This window comes from Panthera onca, chromosome D4 (assembly GCF_046562875.1).
Source record: "Panthera onca isolate mPanOnc1 chromosome D4, mPanOnc1 haplotype 2, whole genome shotgun sequence".
NCBI classification, from domain to species: Eukaryota; Metazoa; Chordata; class Mammalia; order Carnivora; family Felidae; genus Panthera; species Panthera onca.
Window position 1 is genome coordinate 59,661,370 of NC_138351.1, and position 23,086 is coordinate 59,684,455.

Below are 23,086 nucleotides of genomic sequence, written 5' to 3' on the forward strand. Positions count from 1 at the left end.
CACTCTGAGACCACGGCAGCGGTGGACAGTAAACGGAAGTGACGCCCGCGAGGGAGCCTACTCCGCTCCATTCCTCCTCCCTCCGACCGAGCTGCAGCCAATCAGAATGGGAGGGGGCGGGGCCGGAGCAGAAGTGCAGCCAGCCGGCGCGCGGAATCCGAAGGAATTTACTCGGCCCCCCCCGGAACACCGACCAATCGACGGCCCCAGGAGCTCGCTGTGTTTACTACCGACTGAATCCGTGAGCGCTAGTGACCAATCATCATTTTCCTTACAACACGTAAAACTGTTATCAAACGCCTTTTAAGGCGGGATTTAGCACTAAGCGGCTCTAGGTTTGGACTGTAGAAAAGAGACTTTGTGCTGCAGCCAATCGAGAGCCGCTGTGGTGGAGGTGAGTGGGTTTTCCGCCTAATTGTGCCAATCACAGTCGCGGCTCTCTGAGGTCTGCGCGAGCTACGGGGCGAGCCCGCCGGGACGGTGTCCCACCATTGGCTGGACCCGAAGAATTTCTCCGCTCTCGCGGCGGCGCGCCCTTCCGTTACCCCCGGCTCTCTCTCCCAAGTGAGTGCTCTTCCCGGAGTTCACACACACCGCAGCGGGCCGGAGGTTGAGTTCCCATCTTGTAGACTTGGGGAAAAATAAAATAACATTCCAAGAGTCTGTGTGGGTTGAATGAAGCCAAATCCAGGCTAAAAACGCTGCACACCAAAAATACTGTCTGTCCGACAGCAGTTGGGTGCGGTGCGGCCCCACGTCCAGTCCCGGCGGCGGCGTCTCCTAGCGCGGGCGCCCGAGGAGTCCGGCAGGGGTCCCGGGCCCGACACGCCCTTCGCGCTGCCGTACTCAGTGCTCTAGGTCGCATCAGCCTGCCGCCGCCAAAACCCACGTGGAAGGCTCGCGGGTGTACGTGAGACGCTGTCAGAAAAGAGCAGGCTCCGGGGCGGATCCCGAGCTCCCAGGTGCATGCTCGGATGGAGAACCGAGCAGCCTCCCAGGGGCACCGGGCCCTGGGCTGGAAGGAAGCCTTCCTTCTCGGGTGAAGAGGAGACCAGCGAGCCCGTGAGGGGCCTTCCGGCGGGAGCTGTCCAGGAGCTCTGCGTGGCTCCGGAGACCAAGGCAGGCAGGGGATCGCCGCTGGGTTTTTTGGGGTGGGGGTAGGGAGAGATCTAAAATGGAACACCCCACTTCTTCAGAACTTAATACCCAAATATCATTACAGCCGATCCATCCATTCCGACGTTACAGGTTGGAAAAGTTGCCCTTTGGATTTATTTCTTTAAGGCCTCAATGAAATCTGATGGTAAATTCTGTTAAGATTACCTGACGTTTTATAGCCCTTACACTTATTTAACTGCAGATTCGGCGGTAAAACTGTATATATGGAATTCATATTCCATGTGAATGTGAATTCATATTCCATGTGAATGTGAGGCAATGTGAGAGTTCCTTTCATATACATGATCCTTACAAAAATGTTGTGAGCTAGGTATCTCAGATTTACAAACTGGGAAAAAGTTTAAAAGATTTATATATTCATTACTTACGAAAGTGTGAAAAGGCCCCTTCCTATATTGTTGCTGGGAATATCATTGATGCTCTCTTTGAAGATAACTCAGTAGTATCTCTCAAAATTTTAAATATTCATTCATTCCCTTTTAGCTGGCACTTCTTTCTAGAAATGATTCTGAAATACACAAAGTTAGAAATATATATAAGAGGTTTTTGATTACAAATTTGTTAGTAGAAGAAAAAAAGGAAACAATCTGAATGTGCATCTACAGAGGATTACAAAAAATTGATGTGTATATATTACTGTTCCTTTATCTCTGATCCCAATACATATAAAACAAAATTAATAAAAATCTGCATGTGGAGGTACAGGAAAGCTTGTAAATGTATGGCTAAGTACCAAAGGATACTATCAAACTGTTCACAGTAGTTACTTAAGTAAATGGAGTAGGTGATAAGGAAATGTTTTAAGAGGGCCTTCTTGATTTTTAGTCTGTATATACTTATGTGTTAATTTAACTTTTATGATAAGCTTTATTATTTTAATAGCACTTATGAAAACCAGGAGTTTTAGTTATGGTTTTTAAATCATTGACAACATTCTTCCTAAATTAAGATGTAAATTTCCCAATAAAAGTATCAATAAGATTCCTTTTGAAACTAGACATTTGATTCTAAGACTCGCAAGGGAAGATAATATTGCAAGATTAGCCAGGAAAACTCTGGAAAACAATTACAAGGCAGCCATAGCCCTAACAATTACTAATGTATTTAATAATGCTTTATTGTGTAAGAAAAAAATTTGGAGAGAGGATTTGGGGAAGATGGCAGAGAAGGGAGCACCAAGAATCTGTCTCCTCACCCAGACAATAATTGCACTGGCAGAATCTGGTGCAACTGTTTTGGAACTAAGGTCTATTGAAGGCTTGCAACCTCTAGAAGAAGGCTTGGATCGTAAATTGCAGTAAATTTTGGTCAGTTTTAGGTCTTAGCACAGTAGAAGCTACCCATCCCTCACTCCTCAGCCACGTGGCAGGCAGCTGTGCACTGGTTCCTGGAGCCCCTTCTACCAGCTTATGGGGGCCAGGATGGGCAAAAATGGACTCTGTCCTCCAAATATATTTGGGATTGCTGACTGCTGCTTTTGATTACATAGGTGCAGATGAAGAGACAGGCACCTGTTGTTGCCCCATAACCACCCCCTTCCCCCATTGTTGCAAGTCTTTTCTCCTCCAGCAGAAGCAACTTACTGAGGATTTGAAGCAAAAACTGACAGAATTGGAGGGAGAAACAGTTTTACCATAGTAGTTGGAGACTACAATATCCCATTCTCAATAATGGAGAGAACAACCAGACAGAAGTCAAGAAATAGAGGAATTAACACAATGAACCAACCAGATCTAATAGACATGTCCAGAACACTGTACTCAACAAAAACAGCACACATTCTTCTCAAGTGCACTTGGGACATTTTCCAGTGTAGACTGTATGTTAGACCAGATAAGTCTCAGTAAATTTTAAAAGATACATATTATAGAAAGTATCTTCTCTGACCACAATGAGATGATGTTAGAAATCAATAACAAGTAAAACTGGAAAATTTTAAATTTTGTGGAAATTAAACAATGTACGCTTAAGTAACCAATGGATCAAATTAGAAATTGCAAAGGAAATTAGAAAATACTTAAACGTGAATGAAAATGAAAACAGATCAAAACCTTTGGGACACAGCAAAAACAGTGCTAAGAGGAAAATTTATAGCTAAAAATGTTTACATTAAAAAACAAGGGGCACCTGGGTGGCTCAGTCGGTTAAGCATCCGACTTCGGCTCAGGTCATGATCTCACAGTTTGTGGGTTCGAGCCCCATGTCAGGCTCTGTGCTGACAGCTCAGAGCTGTCTCCCCCTCTCTCTGCTCCTCCCCTGCTCATGCTCTGTCTCTCTGTCTCTCAAAAAATAAACGTTAAAAAAACCAAAGATTTCAAATTAACAAACTAATTTTAGAACTTAATAACTAGAAAGAATAAATTCAAAACTGCTGAAGGAAAAAACTAATAAAAGGGTAGAACAGAGATAAATGAAACGGAGAATAGAAAACAATAGGGAAATTAACAAAACCAAAAATTGGTTCTTTGAAAAGATCAACAAAATTGACAAACTTTCAGCTACGTGAATTAATAAAGAAGTTAAGACTAAAATTACTGAAATCAGAAATGAAAATGACATCACATTACTAATTCTGCAGAAATAATAAGGATTATAAGAGACTACTGTGAACAATTCTATGCCAACAAATTACGTAGCCTAGATGAAATAGACAAATTCCTGCAGATACAAAACCTACACTAAATCACAAAGAAACACTAAATCACAAAGAAATAGAAAAATCTGAAGAGACCTTTAACTAGCAAGAAGATTAAATCAGTAATCAGAAATCTGCCAAATAAAATCCCGGACCTGATGACTTCACTGGTGAATTCTACCAAACATTTAAAGATTTAAATCTTTCTCAATCTTGTCCAAAAAATTGGAGAAGAGGAAATACTTCCTAACTTCCTAACAATTCCTACACTTCATTCTTCATTCTTTTCTTTCTGTATCATTTTGCTGATACCAAAGATAGACAAAGGAACTATAGGAAAAGAAAACTACAGATCCATATCCCTTATGAAGATTGATGAAAATATTCTTAACAAAATACTAGCAAGGGGCACCTGAGTGGCTTAGTCGGTTAAGTGTTCGACTTTGGCTCAGGTCATGATCTCATGGTTCATGACTTCAAGCTGGGCTCTGTGCTGACAGTGTAGAGCCTGCTTTGGATCCTTGTCTCTCTCTCTCTCTCTCTCTCTCTCTCTCTCTCTCTCTCTCTCTGCCCTTCCCTTGTGTGCCCATGCATTCTCTCTCTCTCTCTCTCTCCCTCAAAAATAAATAAACATTTAATAAGAAAAAAACTTAAAATACTAGCAAACTGCATTCAGCAGCATATCAAAAGGATTATATACCATGACAAGTAGGATTTATTCCTGGAAGCAAGTATAGTTCAATATACAAAAATTAATCTATATAATACACCACTTTGAAAGGAAGGGAAAAAACCCACCTGGTCATTTCAACTGATGCAGACAAAATATTTGACAAAATTCAACACCCTTTCAAAAACACCAAAAAAACTAGGAATAGAAGGAAACTACCTCAACATAATGAAAACCCACAGCAAACACACTCAATAGTGAAAGACTTACTCTTTCCTCTTAAGATCAGGAATAAGATAAGGATACCCACTTTCACAACTTCTATTCTTATTTTTGTTTAATTTTTAAAATTTTTAATTTTTGAGAGGGAGACAGAGCAGGAGGAGGGGGAGGGGCAGAGAGAAGGGAGACACAGAATCTGAAGCGTGCTCCAGGCTCTGAGCTGCAAGCATAAAGCTGGATGTGGGGCTCAAACCCACAAACTGCAGGATCATGACCTGAGCCAAAACTGGCTGCTCAATCAACTGAGCCACCAGGTGCCCCTCACAACTTCTTTCCAACATAATAGTAGAGTTTCCAGCTAGAGCAATTAGGAAAGAAAGAAAGAAAAGGCATCCAAATTGGAAAGGAAGAGGTATTATCTCTCCATTCCCACATGATAGGATCTTATGTGCAAAAAATCCTAAGTATTCCACACAAACAAAAAAACCTGTTAGAGCTAATAAATGAATTCAGCAAAGTACCAGGTACAAAGTCAGCATGCAAAAATCAGTTGCATTTTTGTACATTAACAATGAACAATCTCCAAAGGAAATTATGAAAACAATTCCATTTACAATAACATCTAAAGATTAAATACTTTCAAATTAACCAAGGAATGGAACGACTTGTACAATGAAAATGACAAAACATTACTAAAAGAAATTAAAGAAGACATAAATAGAAACCCATTCCATGTTCATGGATTGGAAGACAATATTGATAAGATGTCAACACCACCCACAGCAATGCACAGATTCGATGAAATCACTATCAGAATTCCTAATGATATTGTTTTGCAGAAATAGAAAAACCCATCCTAAAAATAATATGGAATCTCAAGGGACCCCACACAGCCAAACTATCTTGTAAAAGAAGAACAAAGATGGAGAACTCACGTTTCCTGATTTTAAAACTTACTATAAAGCCACAGTAATCAAAACAGTGTGGTACTAGCATAAAGACAAATGTGTAGACCAACGGAATGGAATAGAAAGCCCAGAAAAACCCCATACATATATGGTCAAATGATTTCTAACAAGAATCTCAAGAGCATTCAATTGGGAAAGGACAGTCTTTTCAATAAATGGTGCTTGGAAAACTGAATATCCATATGCCAAATAATGATTTGGGCCCTTACTTAACACCATATACAAAAATTAACTCAAAATTGATCAAAGACCTAAATGTAACACCTAAAACTACAAAACTATTAATAGAAAACATAGGAATAGGACAAAATCTTCATGACATTGGATTTGGCAACAATAAAAGGAAAAATAGACAAACTGGACTTGGAGAAAATTAAGAAATGTTCATCAGACACAATATCAACAGAATAAACAGGCAGCCCACAGAATAGGAGAAAATATTTGCAAATCAGATATCTGATAAAGGACGAATATCCAGAATATAAAGAACTAAAACTCAACAACCAGGGTGCCTGGGTGGTTCAGTTGGTTAAGCATCCAGCTTCAGCTCAGGTAATGATCTCACAGTTCATGTGTTTGAGACCCATGTCTGGCTCTGTGCTGACAGCTCAGAGCCTGGAGCCTGCTTCAGATTCTGTGTCTCCCTCTCTCTCTGCCTCCCCCAGTTCATTCTCTCTCTCTCTCTCTCTCTCTCTCTCTCTCTCTCTCTCTCTCAAAAATAAATAAACACTAAAAACTTTTAGAAAATAATCTATAAAAGAAGAAAACATGGAACATGTCTATAAAAAAAAACCTGTTATAAAGACACAAATAGGTTAAGAATAAAAAGGATAGAAAAAACTAAATCCTGCAAACACCTCTCATAAGAAAGCTGGAGTGACTATGGGAATGCAAGCTGGTACAGTCACTCTGGAAAACAGTATGGAGGTTCCTCAAAAAACTAAAAATAGAACTACCCTACGACCCAGCAATTGCACTACTAGGCATCTACCCACGGGATACAGGTGTGCTGTTTTGAAGGGACACATGCACCCCCATGTTTATAGCAGCACTATCGACAATAGCCAAAGTATGGAAAGAGCCCAAATGTCCATCAATGGATGAATGGATAAAGAAGATGTGAGATATATATATATATATATATATATATATATATATATATATATATACACACACACACACACACACACAATGGAGTGTTACTCAGCAATCAAAAACAATGAAATCTTGCCATTTGCAACTACGTGGATGGAACTGGAGGCTATTATGCTAAGTGAAATTAGTCAGAGAAAGACAAAAATCATATGAGTTCACTCATATGAAGACTTTAAGAGACAAAACAGATGAACATAAGGGAAGGGAAGCAAAAATAATATAAAAACAGGGAGGGGGTCAAAACAGAAGAGACTCATAAATATGGAGAACAAACTGAGGGTTACAGGAGGGGTTGTGGGAGGGGGGATGGGCTAAATGGGTAAGGGGCACTAAGGAATCTACTCCTGAAATCGTTGCACTATATGCTAACTAATTTGGATGTAAATTTTAAAAAATAAAATTAAAAAAAAAAGAAAGGTGGAGTGACTATATTAATGTCAGCTGAAGTGGACTTCGGGACAAGATATCAAATAAAGAAGGACAATTTGAACGATAAAAGGGTTAACACATCAAGAAGTAACAAGACTGAATGAATATGATCCTAGTAACAAAGCTTCATAACGAAGGCAATATGACAGAACTAAAAAGAGAAGTTCCAAAGACTTTTAACAGTATCCACCCTTGAGTTGATTTTCTTTCCATTTTTGTGTTCCTCCTAGGAAGTTAAGTCCTAAGGGTAAGGATCATATATTTTCACTGTTCTCTCCCAAAGTGCCTTGGGAGTATTAGAAGACAGAATGAAGATTTTAAAAGATCTGAAAAATGTTTGGAGCAAAATTTGACCGTGTGTATTAAGAATCTTTTAGGGGGGAGTCTGAGTGGCTCAGTCAGTTGAGTTTCCAACTTCGGCTCAGGTCATGACCTCACAGTTTATGAAGTAGAGCCCCGCGTTGAGGCCTGTGCTGACAGCTCAGAGCCTGGAGCCTGCTTCGGATTCTGTGCCTCCCTAGCTCTCTTCTCCTCCCCTACTCATGCTCTGCCTCTCTCTCAAAAATAAATAAACATTAAAAAAAATTTTTAAGTTTTTTCCAGTGCTCATGCTTTTGGATCAATTAATTCAAATCCTATGACTCCATCCAAAGGAAGTCATCCAAAAAGCAGATAATTTTATGCTTTAAAGGTTCAACACCTGAAATTAACATAACATTTTATGTCAACTATACTTCAATTAAGACAATTTAAAAAGAAAAAAAATTTTTAAATAAAAATTTAAACCCCATGGGAATTGAAAATAATGTTTATTCTTTGTTCATTACATGCAAAGCCATAATAAAGCTTCTTTACCATAGTAAAAAAAAAAGTTCACTGAAATGAAATGGGAATTGTGTAAATGTTCAACTAGAGGTAAACTCTGTGACAGCATTCAATGGATTATCATATGTTTTTGAGAAAATACATCCAAGATAATGTTATAAAAATTTTTAAAGGAGGATACAGAATTGAATACAATACCAATCATATATGTATACATATACACAGAGAAAAATCTAGAAAGAAATAAATCAGAATGTTAATAATGCTTGCCTTTATGTGGGGAAGGGATGGTGAGTTACTATAATTGCATTCTTCGTATTCCCCCCCCCAATATTGTACATCACATATGTATTAGTTCAATAATTTAAAAAATATATAATATGTTGAGAAAATTTGAAATAACTGAACAGACTGATTTTAACACGATTAAATTTAACAAGACTTCATACAAAGCTCTGAATTGCTGTTATTTAAAAATTGCAGGTTTGGGGGCGCCTGGGTAGTTCAGTCGGTTGAGCATCCAACTCTTGATTTTGGCTTAGGTCATGATCCCGGGATTCTGGGATCGAGCTCCGTGTCAGGCTCTGCACTGAGCGTGGAGCCTGCTTGAGATTCTCTCTCTTTCTTCCTCTACCTGTCTCCCCAACTTTCATGCATGCTCTCTCTCTCTCTCTCTCTAAAATAAAATAAAATACTAAATAATTGCAGGTATGATGGGACTTAGCAGAAGCAAAGTCAAGAATTTTTGGTTTATTTTTAACTCCAAATAAGCTTACTGAACAGTTTAAGATGCTTAGAGTTTTTTTCTTTTAATGCTTATTTATTTTCAAGAGAGTGAGAGAGAGAGAGTGTGAGTGGGAGAGGGCAAAGAGAGAGGGAGACATAGAATCTGAAGCAGGCTCCAGGCTCTAAGCTGCCAGCACAGAGGCTAACGTGGGGCTCGAACTCATGGAGTGTGAGATCATGACCTGAGCTGAAGTCGGACACCTAACTGACTGAGCTACCCGGGCTCCCCGAAGATGCTTAGAATAAATGCACATATTGGTTTCATTAGGAGAGGCATGGCATGTATCCTAAGGGAAGTGATGGACCCTTTGTGTGCTACCCAGCCCAGAACTGGACTATTCATCCATGTGGAGTCCCACAGTGTATGAGGGATCCGGATGTATTGGCATGTGTCCAGCAGTGGCTACTGGAAGATTTCGTGTGTGACATAGCTGAGGGGCTGGAGGGAATTGCTGAGAAAAAAAAAAGCAGATAAATGGAAAGCTTGGTCAGAGTATTCAAGCGTCTGAAGGGCTCAGGGCAGAGAAGTTTGTCGTGTTCTGTGTGGCCCGAGAGCAGAAATAGAATAACGGGGGGAGCTACAGAAGTTAGATTCAGCTTCATGTGAGGAAAAACCTGTCCTAGGTGAATTCTGCCTCGTAAGGAATGAGTGATCCACATCTACAGAATACAAAGTCTGCATCAGGGATATAATGGAAGGGAAAGGAAGTACAGAATGGTGAACAGGAGAGTGAGACTTACAGAAAAAGAGAGAAAGGAAGGAAAAAGAGAGGCAGAGGTGGAAGGAAGGAAGAGAAAAGGTGAGGCAGAAGAGACCATTTGGGGAGTAGGTGGTGAGTTGCCGCAAGCATTCTTTCAGGTCTTCATTAGCCATATCCCAGACCGCCAGCAGATGGAGACGTTACTCAAGGAAAAGAGGACTCTAACTCCCTCCAACACCACCCCCTAACCCTATCCTTTCCTTATTCTCTAAATATGCATTCCCTCTCCTGAAAAATGATGCGAAGAGAGAATTCCAGAAGTCTCTGAATTTCCAAACTAAGCTTGTAGACAAGCATTTTATGGTAAATGTAGCCTGTGATTCTAATTTAGAAGAGGTCTTTGTAGCTTTTTGCATTTTGGTCACTGCCTGAGTAGGGCTCCTTCCATCTTGCCTGATCCAAGTTATGTACATATATATTTATACATATATGGTGCACACGTGTTTTGAATCATTGTTAAATAATTAAACAACATAGGGGTATACTACAGCCCCCTTCCAATCACCCTTCCATTGGCACTTTGTGTCCCAAAATAGAACTCTGTCGCTTTGAATTCTTAACTGTGGTAATTCTGGGAGTCTTTGCTCTCAATCCATGTGTGCTTTCTTCATTCTTCCAGCTAGAAAGCAGTCAATTCAGAGGACTTTCACAGACTTGGTCTCACTAGTAAAGATGTACCTAAAAGGGAAACAGTTTTTTTCAACAGCGCTTCCCAACTTTGAAGTGCACACTAATTACCCAGGGATCTTGTTAAAGTGCAGATTCTGATTCAGAAGATTTTTTTTAAAGAGATTTTTTTTAACGTTTATTATTGAGAGACAGAGAGACACAGAGCGCGAGCAGGGGAGGGGCAGAGAGAGGGGGAGACACAGACTTCGAAGCAGGCTCCAGGCTCTGAGCTGTCACCACAGAGCCCGATGCGGGGCTCGAACTCACGAACTGTGAGATCATGACCTGAGCCAAAGTCAGTCGTTCAACCAACTGAGCCACCCAGGTGCCCCTGATTCAGATCTGGTAGGGCTACAGATTCTGCACTGCTAATGAGGTCCCAGATAACATTGATGCTACTGGCCCAAGGACCACACTTTGAGTAGCAAGGCTATACATAGGTCCTTTTATCAGGAGGGGTCAGGACACCTCTCAAGAAATACAATTGATGATCCTGGGTGGCTCAATCGGTTAAGTCCAACTTCGGCACAGGTCGTGATCTCACAGTTCGTGGGTTCAAACCCCACATTGGGCTCTGTGCTGACAGCTTGTAGCCTGGAGCCTGCTTCAGATTCTGTGTCTGCCTCTCTCTCTGCCCCCTCTCTGACTCATGCTCTGTTTTTGTCTCTCTCTCTCTCTCTCTCAAAATAAACAAACATTTAAAAAATACAATTAACTCTTTGTAGCCATGCTGTCTTCTTTGTCACCCCTTAACTTTGACTTAACTGTTCATATTTTCATTCAACTGATCAACATTTACAGAGAATCTGTAAAAATCACCAGTTAATTTTAAGCAACATTAGCAATCATCGTTGAGCTCCAGTACCAAGGTCCCTAGGGTTAGTGATGGTTTGGATTCATTCCTTGCTATGTCACTCATTCATTCAACAGTTATTGAGGGTCTACTGTGCCAAGCACTGCTCCAGGAGCTGGAAACACAGTGGTAAACATAAATCTGTTTATTATTTAACCCCCAACTTGTTTATTGTTAGCCTCAAATAAGTCTGTCTCCAGTAGGGGAGAGAGGCAAATAATTAGGCATTTAAGCTCCTTTCTCTCCCTTTTTCCTTTTCTTTTCCTAAATGACTCAATCCAAAAGCCAGTGGGGTCACGCAAGGTAGCTTTCCACCCAGAAGGAAGGGGAGCTTGCAGTGAGAAGGTTATCCATGTGAAAGTGTGGCCTGGTACAAACTGAGCCCAAGCAGGGCGAGAAGGGCATCTGGGCAGAGGGACAACCTGGTGAGGGTTGTCAGAACCTGAGCAGAGAAAGGAGGACGCCTATAATGGTTAATTTCATGTGTCAACTTGACTGGCTTCTAGGTGCCCAGATTAAACATTATTTCTGTGTGTGTTTATGAGGGTATTTCTGGATGAGATTAACACTTTAATTAGTGGATTCAGTAAAGTAGCTTGCACTCCCCAATATGCATGAGCATCATCTAATCCCTTGAGGGTCTGAATAGATCAAAAGGTGGAGGAAGGAGTTTGCCCATTTTTTTTTCTTGCCTCCTCTGTATGCAGGGACATCTCATCTTTGGCCATTGGACTTGGGTTACAACATTGTCTTCCCTAGTTCTCAGGCGTTCAGACTTACACCATCAGCTTTCCTGCCAGCTTACAGATGGCAAATTGTGGAACTTCTCAGCTTTCATAGTTGTGTGAGCCAATTACTCATAATAATAAACCTCTCTCTCTCTCTCTCTAAATATATAGATAGATACAGATCTCCTACTGATTCTGTTTCTCTGGAGAACCCTGAACTAATACAGCATCCACATAGGGACTAAGGCTTGGTTTAAGGTGTTGGAGCCTGAATGGGGTAATAGGCCTCCATGTCAGGTGACGGTAGTGGTGGTAGTGATAGGAGATATACTACAGGAGGTGCTGATCAAATAATTAATATATTAAGGCTAGTGGGAACCAGGTTTCTCACTGCCAGGGAAGGAAGTTACAAATATGGGAGGAAGGAAAATCAGAATAAACCCTGAGGTGCTGAATTGGAATTAGAGGTCAGTATGATCTGATGGCTTTCAATATATATGGATTTGGAAATTATAAATTTTAGAAATAAATCACTTTTAGTTGTAAAAGTGTGTTTACTTACATCTATTCCCTAATTCAGTTCATTGAGGCCTGGGAGCAGTGACATCCCCAAAGCAGTCCATACCTGCTACATAGATCTTGGTTTCTAAATACCATTCCCTACCAAAAGAAACCAGAACTCTTTGGAGAAATGAGTGATTCCAGGGCTGGGGCAGGGAAACTACAAGATAAGCTGAAATATTTTGTGCCAGAAAGTAAGGACATGTTAAAAAAAAAAAATGATGTGGACGTGTTACTAGAACACAGAAACTGGCCTAATGGGGTTCCCATTGGCCCAATCTGATATAATTTGAACCTGAAAATAAATGATAGTAGCAGATTCTAATCTAATGAATAAGATAGGAATCTACAAGTCCAGACTGATGCAAATAAATAAATGAATAAATTGGTAGTGTGATGCACAGGATTTTTACTTAGTTTCTAAATACCTGCCCACAAAATAAGGGGCAGGCACAAAGTGAAATTATAAAAGGAAAAGAATACCTTTATAGCAGAGAAACCTGTAAGCGGTTTAAGTGGTCAAAGTAACTATAACCAGTAATGAGACAAATCGAAATTGTGTGCCACTTAATAGAATACAGTGAGAAGAACAGCATCGTATCTGTAATATTCCTGCCAAAGATGCATAACCTGTAACTTGGAAACATAATAATAAACTTGGAAACATTAGACACTTGGAAACATTAGACAAATCCAGATTGAGGGGCATTCCACAAAATAACTGGCCTGTAATCTTTGAAATTTAAAGTTTATAGTCAGAGTGAGGGACTGTTCTGGGTTGAAGGAAACTAAAGGGCTATGGCAACTAAATGCAACCTGTGTTTTCCGACAGGTTCTTTCTGCTGCAAAAACTATTGGGACGATTAGTGACCTCGTTTGTGGAATCTTGAAAGAAAGCAACTTGGATAACAGACGAGACGACCTGACTTCTTGCCCTTCAAAAATGCCCTTCTTTGGGTCCACGCTTACAGGAGCTTCTTTGGCCCTTCGGCTCTGGCAATTCCTAGTCCCACACAAGCCTCAACGCGCAGGCAGAGCGCTAGTTCAGCAAAGAGGACTGGTGCCTGTAGTGGGCAGAAGTCCCGCCTCTCCGGGGCGGGGCGAAGAGTGGGCGGGAACGGCGCCTCCGCATTCCCGGGAAGAGCGAGTAGGGGGCGGTGCCGGGGGGGAGGAGCCACGCCGGCTCCGCACGCGCGGGGCGGGGCGGGTGAGGCCGCGCCTCTTCCGTCCTGTAGCCCTGCTGTCGCATGTGGAGTGGCAAACACGGCCCGGGGGTGTTCGTGTAAACGCCTAACCTTGGCGACCGGACTGGCGAGATGGCGGCGGAGGTGTTGTCGAGTGCGAGGTGGCTGTACTGTGGGGAGCCCGACGACAGCCATAGAGCAGTACTGGGTAAAGACTGCGGCGCCGGAGCGGAGTTCCCCGTAGCTCTCTCCCCTTCCGTCTGGGTGCCTCTACAGTCCTCCCGCCCCTGTCGGGCCCCTTTCCCCGCTGGACCGAGACCCCCTTTAGTCTCCTCCACTAATTGGGACTTGGCCTGGGCTCCTCTGCCATCCCACCATCTTTCTGTCACCACTTCCTCTGGATGAGGATATCCCAGCCACCCTCTTCTCCAAAGCTGTACCTGTCGTCTCCTCCCCACTCACCTGCCCCATCTCCTCCTCTCTATTGGGCAGAAATTCCCCTTTCTCTCTAGCTCTGGCCCAGGTCTCCTCAGCTCTGTTCCCCTAGTTATTCCCTTCTACCACAGCCCTTCCCCAGCACTGCCCTCACTTCTCCATCTCTTCCCAACTGGACCAGGACCTCCTTCAGCCCCCCTTTAGGTCAGGACCTGGGCTTCCTTACCATCCCCGTTCCTTCAGTCGCTCCCTCCCAAGGACAGTCCAGGTCCTCCCCAGCATACACTGTGGGTCCTTCTACTTCCATCTCATTCTCGGGCTGCAATCTTACAGTCCAGTTCTCCAATGGGCAGCTGCAGAATCCAGGCAACATGCGCTTTACCTTGTACAAGAGCAATGACTCCACAAACCCCAGGAAGAGAGGTCAGCGGATCCTGGTAAGTGCTACAGTGGCCACTTGGCTCCACTCTGCAGGCCTCTGGAGGCGCTTGAGTGCGGGTGGATGTGGGTCAAAGCAGGAGGAGAAAGGGGTGGTGGTGGATAGCAAACGGGCCTTTGAAGAACTCCTGTGAGTCCCAGCAGGTCAGGGGTGTGGGGACAGGCTCCATTCAGTTATGTACTTTTGGTGAAGTGATGGCCTTTCATTGATTTATTCATTTGACAAGCATTGGTTGAACACCCACATGGCCCTATGCTGTAAGCTGCAAGGGAAACAGCTAGGTAGGACCTGGCCCCGCTCTGAGGGAGCTCATACTCTAGAGCACGGTTTTTCAACCTTGGCACCATTGACATTTGGATCCAGATAATTCTTTGTTGTTGGCCCATCCTGTGCATTGCAGGACATTCAACGGCTTCCCTGGTCTCTAACCACTAGATACCAGTAGCACCTTGTAGTTGTGACAGTCAGAATATCAAACATTCCCAGATATCCCCGGAAGAGGATTTCCCTCGGTTGAGAACCACTGATGTAGAGAGATGAGAACTGGTTTTGAGTTCAGTAACTTCTACAAGCAGACGAGCTCAGAGCCTGGCGGAGGGAGAGTGAGCTCAGTCAGAGAAGTCTCTGCTTGCCAGAAGGCCTTCCCCGGGAGAAAGTGCATTGGAGCTGAGCTCTGAAGGATAGAGGAGGGTTTGACAGCTGAGGTTTAGTATTCCAAGTGGAGAGGATGGCAAGGACAAACAGGGAAGCAGGAAAGCTTGACTGTGATTGAGGAATGAATCAGCTGTTTCCATAGTCCTGTGAATATATAAGGAATAGTCCTGGGAGAAATGGGCCAAGAAGCTCAGGAAGGGCTTGGACTTTGGGCCCAGAGGTTGCTGGCAGAACCACTTTGTAGCATGTTTCTAAGCGCTGGGACCCCAGGACCTCTCTCCCGAGTCCTATGGTGCAATTCCCCTGAGAACTTTTCAGACCACGTAGAAGCCAGCACTGTCTGGGGCTTCCCTTTCAAAAGTCCTCTTGCCTTTCTCCTAGGGACACCCAGATTCACTTGGACGGTGGGACTAGATCATCTCCCAGAGGCTCTCTGCTTCTAATCCACTGGTTCTGGATTCTAAAGCTTTTACAAATGTGGGAAAGGGAGACAAGATGCTTAATACCTTTCAATATTGGTTGTAGTGATGTTTTTTTTCCCTTTACATTTTAGGCAGCTGAAACAGACAGACTTTCCTATGTGGGAAATAATTTTGGGACTGGAGCCCTCAAATGCAACACTCTGTGCAGGTAGGGATAGGGGAAGGGACAGCGGGAGGAGGAGGATAGTGGTGGTGAGCCTGGCACTACTATGTTTGCTCTTTATTTTAGGGACAGTGGGGGAAATCTGGAGAGGTTTACCATGTCCCTTGTTCCCAGATCCAGAGGTCCTCACAGCAGCATGTGGACATGCCTGAGAAGGGAAAACAAGTTACATTTGTTGGATTTCCTAACAAATCTCATTCATTTACAATTTTTTAGGGGTGCCTGGCTGGCTCAGTCAGTGGAGTGTGTGACTCTTGATCTCGGGCTTGTGATTTTGAGCCCCACATTGAATATAGAGATTACTTTAAAATAAAATCTTAGGGGTGCTTGGGTGGCTCACTTGGTTAAGTGTCCAACTCTTAATTTTGGCTCAGGTCATGATCTTGAGGTTCGGGGGATTGAGCCTCACATCGGGCTCTGGGCTGACAGTGCAGAACCTGCCTGGGATTCTCTCTCTCCCTCTCTCTGCCCCTCCCTAACCGCCCCCCCCCCCCAACCCTGGCCAGACTAAATAAATAAACATTTTTTAAAAATAAAATAAAATCTTAAAAATAATAATTAAAAAAATTGAGATATAATACAACATATTAGTTTTGGTATATAGCATAATGATTAGATATTTGTATATATTGCACAATGGTCACCACAGTAAGTATAGTCATCCATTACCACACATAGTTAGAATTTTTTTCTTATCAGAACTTTTAAGATTTATTCTCAACAACTTTTAAATATACAATATAGTATTATTAGCTACAGTCACCATGCTGTACATTACATCCCCAGGGCTTATTTATTTTGTAACTGAAAGTACCTTTTGACCACCTCATTAATTTGCAGTATCCTTTATAATTGTCTTGTTTCCAAAAGGCAGCCGTCTCCACTTATTTGGAATATGTGATCAATAGGCCAAAGCTTGCCAGAAATTTTTCCTGGAACTAACTCCAAGGAAAGCATTTGGTAGTGTCAAAGACTCCAGGGTTTCTATCCAGCTCTACTACTGATCAACTGACTTTGGACAGCTCTGTCCTTCACTGACCCCCGCTCTCTCCCCGGGTGCAATGAAGATTGTTCACCCGAACAGACTGTAACCGTCAGGCGCTGGCATAACACAGGCAGTGTTCCTCTGATAGTGTCCAACCGTGAAGCACAAAAAAGGCCTTTTCAAAGCCCCCATCAAACCACCCTGCTAGAGGTCAGATTAATGTGTATGTACTTAAAACCATTAACACCACATCATGCCCTTACAAAGATTCTCTAGTTCAGATTGGTCTTCTCCCCGTAATTACCAAGGTTTTACTTGTCTTTGCCTCCATAAAATTTATGTGTGCAGCAAATTCTAGTGTAATTCTAGATTCTTATATCTCCAAATAGTTTCCCACTACAGCAATGAGCACAAGTGTGATTGGCTACCAGAATCACCTGGTAGCATTTTTTTTTCTTCCAGAACCACCTCTTGAATTCCCTCCTTCCTTCGCTTCTTTCCCTCTCATGCTAAGAATTGCTGCTCTTGGGGATCATGGTTACTCAGCAACAAGTGATGTGTTCCTCAAGTGCACTGGGACAGAAAGACCCTTGAGTACTTTTAAGCAGGAAAAAGGAAGTTGTATAAACAATACCTTTTGCATAATCCATTACCATTGGTATTACTCCTTCTTTATTCAGGCACTTTGTGGGAGTCCTGAACAAGACCTCCGGCCAGATGGAGGTGTATGATGCTGAATTGTTCAACATGCAGCCACTGTTTTCAGGTAGGTCCCAGTCATGAAGTCTCACAAAAACACTGTATATTTTAGGTTTGCTGGATGAGTTAGTTGTCGATTTGTAAAACGTAGTTTGTACTTATTTTTAAAAGGGTGCCTTTCTGCAAATATTTATTGATGACCTACTATGTTCCAGGCACAAGTTAGGGGCTGGGGGTGTAGCAAAATAGACACAGATCCTGTCCCTTCAGTGTTTACAGATTTGAGATCAGAAAATAATTTTAGTTAAAGTCAGTTGAGCAATGATCGGAGCAGAATATTGGAGGGCATGTCCAATATTTTTTTTCATTCAAAGGCCTTTTTTAAAACTCTTAACTGTTCTGGTTGGAGTAGAGCTTTTAGGGTCTCTAGCAGGTGATGGGAGTTACTTATGGGTTGGACAGTAACTTTTCTTGTGTATTTATTTATTTATTTATTATTTTGAGAGAGAGAGAGAACAAGGGAGAGGTAGAGAGAGAATCCCAAGTGGGCTCCGTGACAAACTGTGATATCATGACCTGAGCTGAAATCAGGAGTCACATGCTTAACCAACTGAGCCACCCAGGTAGCCCCTCTATGCTTTCTAATTTAGGCGGAGATCTATTTTTACCCTAATCCAGAGGGAGAACTTGTACTGTTTCTCTGCTTTGGCATCTCAGAATGCTCCAGACTGGAGTGGGATCTTCCAGAAGGTTGGAGGGTCAGACTCAAGGGGTTCCTGTTCTCTAAATCTTAAATACTGCGAACCATGGTGAGGAGGGTAGAGATGAGGAAGGATTGCTAGGGTCTTGGTGGATCTGCCAGATACTTTCAGAGACAGTGGTTCCAACTTCATTCCCGCAGAGCAGCGATGCCAGTCCTTTTGAGAATCTGAGGGACCTGGACCTACCTCCTGGAAACATACACAATATACAAGAATATGTATGAGATTTTGCATACAGTTGTAAAGGGCATTTGAGTCCTGAAACCCATCTGTGAATTTCAGGGATCCATAGTCTATAGGTTAAGAATTCCTTGCTTTGGGGGCACCTAGGTGGCTCAGTAGGTTAAGTGTCCAACTTTGGCTCAGGTCATGATCTCACAGTTCATGAGATTGAGCCCTGTATCGGGCTCTGTGCTGACAGTGCAGAACCTGCTTGAGATTCTCTTTCTCTCTCTCAAAAATAAACAAACAAACTTAAAAAAAAAAAAAAAAAGAATTCCTTGCTTTGCAAACATATGTAACTGCATTTAGATTATCCTCCAAATGCTCTACCGACTTCCCAAGAGGCAAAGGAAATTGTTCATTAATTTGCTGATTAAACAAATTTTTGTTTTTACATGTAAAAAAATGTGTAAATAATGGTTTATTTGGGACAGTGCATATATGTGTGTATATATATATATATATATATACATATATATATATATATGCACGACAGTATATACACGACAGTGTATATATATATATATATATATATATACACACACACATAATATATATTATATATATAAATATATACACATACACACACACGTATGTATGTGTATACACATACATGCACACACATGCAACATTTATTAAGTGCCTGTGTGCTAGGCACTGTTCTAAGCACTTTCAGTGCACTACATCATTTACTTCACACAACCCTCTGGTTGTTTTATCAATGACAAAACTGGCACAGAAGTGAACCAACTTGGCAGGGACACAATGCTGCTATCTATGTCTATATAAAGTACCATATCATGTCGTGTATGTATATATGATCTGGGATTGAGACTCGGGCAAGGTCACTCTAGAGCTTATGCTCCTGTGTCCACTAGATTATACTGCCCCTTATATATAAATACTTTACGGGAGATTTGAGAGCTTTATGTAAGTAATACATACCTCACATTTATGCTTACCTACTTTTAGGTCTTTTATAAGGAGGGCAAAACTATTTACTGGAAAGAACCAAGGACTTAGTTTCTAATCCCATCTTGGCCACTGCCTGGTCAACAGACTTGGGGCAAATTATTTCATCTGGAGGCTTCATTTTTCCTTATTTGTAAAATGAACAGTTAGACCAGATGACCCCCTCATTTGACTTCTTAATTTATTCTCCAAATCCTCTGACTGTACTAAAGCCACAGACTAATTGTTTTCAGGATCCATTATATTAAACTCTGGGAAATCCTGAAGTAAAGAAATCTGTTTTTCTGAGATTGGCTGTTAAAATAAATATTAAACACTATTATAATCTGTGGGCCTTACAGCTCACTTTTTTTTCCTCTCTGTTTTTGTTTGTTTTGTGTTTTGATAGATGAATCAGTTGAGAGTGGCTCGACACGAGATAATGAGGCCAAAACTTTTAGAGAAAAGGTAAGTGTGACAGAACTGAGATGTGGGACCCGAAATGCGTTCCTTTTAGGCCTTGCGTTTTCCCATCAGTATAATGAGCTGGCCCAACATAGGGCTGCTCCCAGCTCATTCAGTCTGTGGTTCTCTGGCAAGGCCACCTGCAGAGGCCTCCATGGCCTCACAGAGCCATCCTTCCATGTGGGACAGCTATACGCTGCTCTGTGCCAGTGTGCGGAACTGGTTCTCTGGGCTGATATAGGTGTAGCATAATACTTGGTTTTGGATTTAATCCAAGTTTCAGAAAATACTGGTGGTAGCCTGGAAACTTTCTCATTAAAACAAAAGTAAACTTCAAGATTTTCAAGGTAGGCGGTTTCTGCAAAGCTCATCTCACCCCAGGATGGCAATTGATTGAATCTTCAGTACTGCCTGGAGCAGTGTTGAGAGTGGGTATGAGGCTGTCTTCAGGCTCAGAGGGAAAGAATGAGTGATTAGCAACATCTGCTATGGGTACAGGGCTGGAAAACAGTAAGCTGTATGCCACAGATTTACCAATCCTAATTCTGGTCTTTTTACTTTACAAATGGAGACACTGTTGATTTGTAAGTACCCCCTGACAGTTTATAAAGCAAGTACTTCAGATGTGTTAATACAAGAAGCCTGGGAGATAGATACATATGGTTCAGCCCAATTTGCAAGTGAGGTAATAATCATGGCTCAGAAACGCCGAGGGTTTCCCCATAGTCACACAGGAATAGTAGTGCCCAACCTGTCCCTAGACAGACCACATTTGTCCCTGCACAGATGGATTCTTGCATTGAAGCCTTTGGAACCACCAAACAGAAGCGGGCTTTGAATTCCAGAAGAATGAACAGAGTTGGCAATGAATCTCTGAATTGTGCAGTAGCTAAAGCCGCAGAGAATATTATTGATGCAAAGGGTGTGACTGGTAAGCAGCTGGGACCTGGGTAAGAGTCTGCTCATAGAGACACTTTCTCTTCTCTTGAGATCTTTTACCTGCCCCACAGATGGAAATAATGGGCATTCGGGCTGGATTCCTTCCTCTCACTGAGTGCTTTCCTGGGAACAGACTCTGGAAGTAGTAAGAAACATCTGCCCTTGGGGAGCTCCCAGTCAAGTAGAGGAGACAGGCACGGGAATGGATGTGTGTATGCGTGTCCTTGGTGCCAGGGTTCCAGCTGGCAGGGTGCTCTGGGCACAGGGAGGTTTTGGGGAAAAAGACCAAGGTGATGTTGGTGCTGATTAACCCTCTGGAGACAGGGCTTCACTTTGGTGCCAGTGGACCTTTTTCTGTTCCTAAATTCATCAGCAGCTTGAGTATTTAATTGTATTATTTAAAAATGTATTTATTGCTCAAATGCATTATAAGAACGTAAGAGAAGGTTTACATAAGAGCGGTTTTTCTATTAGAGTGGGATTTTAGTAATTTTGAGAAAATCTTTCCAAACCCTCTGATCATATAAATATTTTCCTATGTTTTCTTGCAGTACTTTCATAATTTTACTTTTTACATTTAAAGCTTAAGACTTATTTTGGCATATGGTAGAGACCTAATTTTATATTTTCTAAATGATTAACCAGCTGTCCCCAACTCCATCCTTTTCTTGTAGAAGATGATTTAGAAAGTCCTCCTTCTCACTTTAGCACATTCTGTCTGTGTTCTGTTCCATTGTCCATTCTGTTCCCGTGGCAGCATGAGGCTGTTTTGATTTCAGTAGCCTCATCATCCGGTTTATTTTCTGATAGGGCAAGTTCCTCCTACTCCTTCCTTTTATTTTTGCAAACATTAGAGTAACATGCTTTCTCCCCAGGTGATCTTAATTATTTTGTCAAATTCCCTCAAAACGCAATTGAGATTAATATGGAGAGAATCATCATCTTTATAATATTATGTTTTCTTATCCAGGAACATAAAAATATGTCTTTCCATTTATTTGAAAGCATTAGCAAATTAAAAAAATATTTTTTTAATGTTTATTTTTGAGAGAGAGAAAAAGAGGCAGAGAGAAAGAGACACAAAATCTGAAGCACGCTCCAGGCTTTGAGCTGTCAGCACAGAGCCTGACGCAGGGCTCGAACTCACGAACCGTGACATCATGAGCTGAGCCGAAGTCGGACACTTAACCGACTGAGCACTCAGGTGCCCCACATGAGGACATTTTTTAATGTTTTTGTTGCATTTACATGAATAAATTTTTTAATGTTTTTGTTGAGTCTACTGTCAGCTATCAAAGGACGTCTAAAAAGAAAAATAATTCACCCGTTTCTAATCATTTTTCCAGACCAACTATTATAATTTTCCCATATTCCTATCTGTCCACATCTATATGCATACTTAATTCTTAATGGTTATCCTTGTAGGCTAGTTCACAGTTTTATATTCTGGTTTTTTGTTTTTACTCACAATATGTGGGGAAGTTTTCTGGAGCCATTAAAGACTCTTTTGAATATCCCTCACTTTTAGCTTCTCTTGTATTGTAAATATTTATCGGTACACCTGCCTTTCCCAGCTATATTACAAGTCGCTTGAGGGGGACCACACCGTGTGCACCTTCTCCAGTGCCTGGTTAGGTTTGTGTCATAATAGCTGGAGCTGTCAGCCTGATGGGGAGGTCAGGCCACATTGGCAGAAGCATTCCAATGAGGAGTTTTCCGGACCAGTTACGATCTTGAGGACATAAATTATAGTGTATTGGGGAACCTGCAGCCAAATGGATGATACCGACACCATCTCTTCCTTTATTAAAAAGCTCTGGTCAGTGATGCCATCCGTGATGAACTGCAAGATGACTCCCTGTACCTTCCTCCCTGCCACGCTGATGCAGCCAAGCCTGAAGACGTGTATAAATTTGAAGACCGTATCCTTGTTGCAGTAGAAACGCTGCTTTATTTCCCCGGTTGGGACGTGTATACATGAGTGGGCAGACAGGCTCTCTGGTGTGTTGGTGGTCCCGTGATGCTCACGGAAGCTACATCCAGACCTTTGCGCTCGCTCCAGTGCTGTCGCTGGGTAGTCAGCTAGGCTTCCTCACTAGCTGTGGGACTGGCCCTCCGCCTCTGAGATTCAAACCCATTCCTCAGCAAAGTGCTGAGGTCACTCTCTGTCAGTAGTCAGGATAAGACTTCTAAGTCAACTAGTGCCTTAAGTCTAAGACAGACTGATTTGTAAAAGGTAGGGTTGGAGCATAGAATTTCCCTACTT

At 42.1% G+C, this 23,086-nt stretch overlaps 1 protein-coding gene across 1 annotated transcript in view; it reads left to right on the top strand.

The window, feature by feature from the left end:
- Positions 1-7: 7 nt before the first annotated feature.
- Positions 8-23,086, top strand: part of POLR1E (RNA polymerase I subunit E) — a 28,925-nt gene continuing 5,846 nt past the window's right edge. The window contains exons 1-8 of the mRNA XM_060609295.3: positions 8-564; positions 13,274-13,833; positions 14,394-14,497; positions 15,707-15,783; positions 17,464-17,549; positions 19,826-19,884; positions 20,668-20,812; positions 22,635-22,742. Of these exons, the coding sequence (XP_060465278.1) occupies positions 13,758-13,833; positions 14,394-14,497; positions 15,707-15,783; positions 17,464-17,549; positions 19,826-19,884; positions 20,668-20,812; positions 22,635-22,742 (655 nt within the window). The 5' untranslated portion in view covers positions 8-564; positions 13,274-13,757. The remainder of the gene's footprint in view (positions 565-13,273; positions 13,834-14,393; positions 14,498-15,706; positions 15,784-17,463; positions 17,550-19,825; positions 19,885-20,667; positions 20,813-22,634; positions 22,743-23,086) is intronic.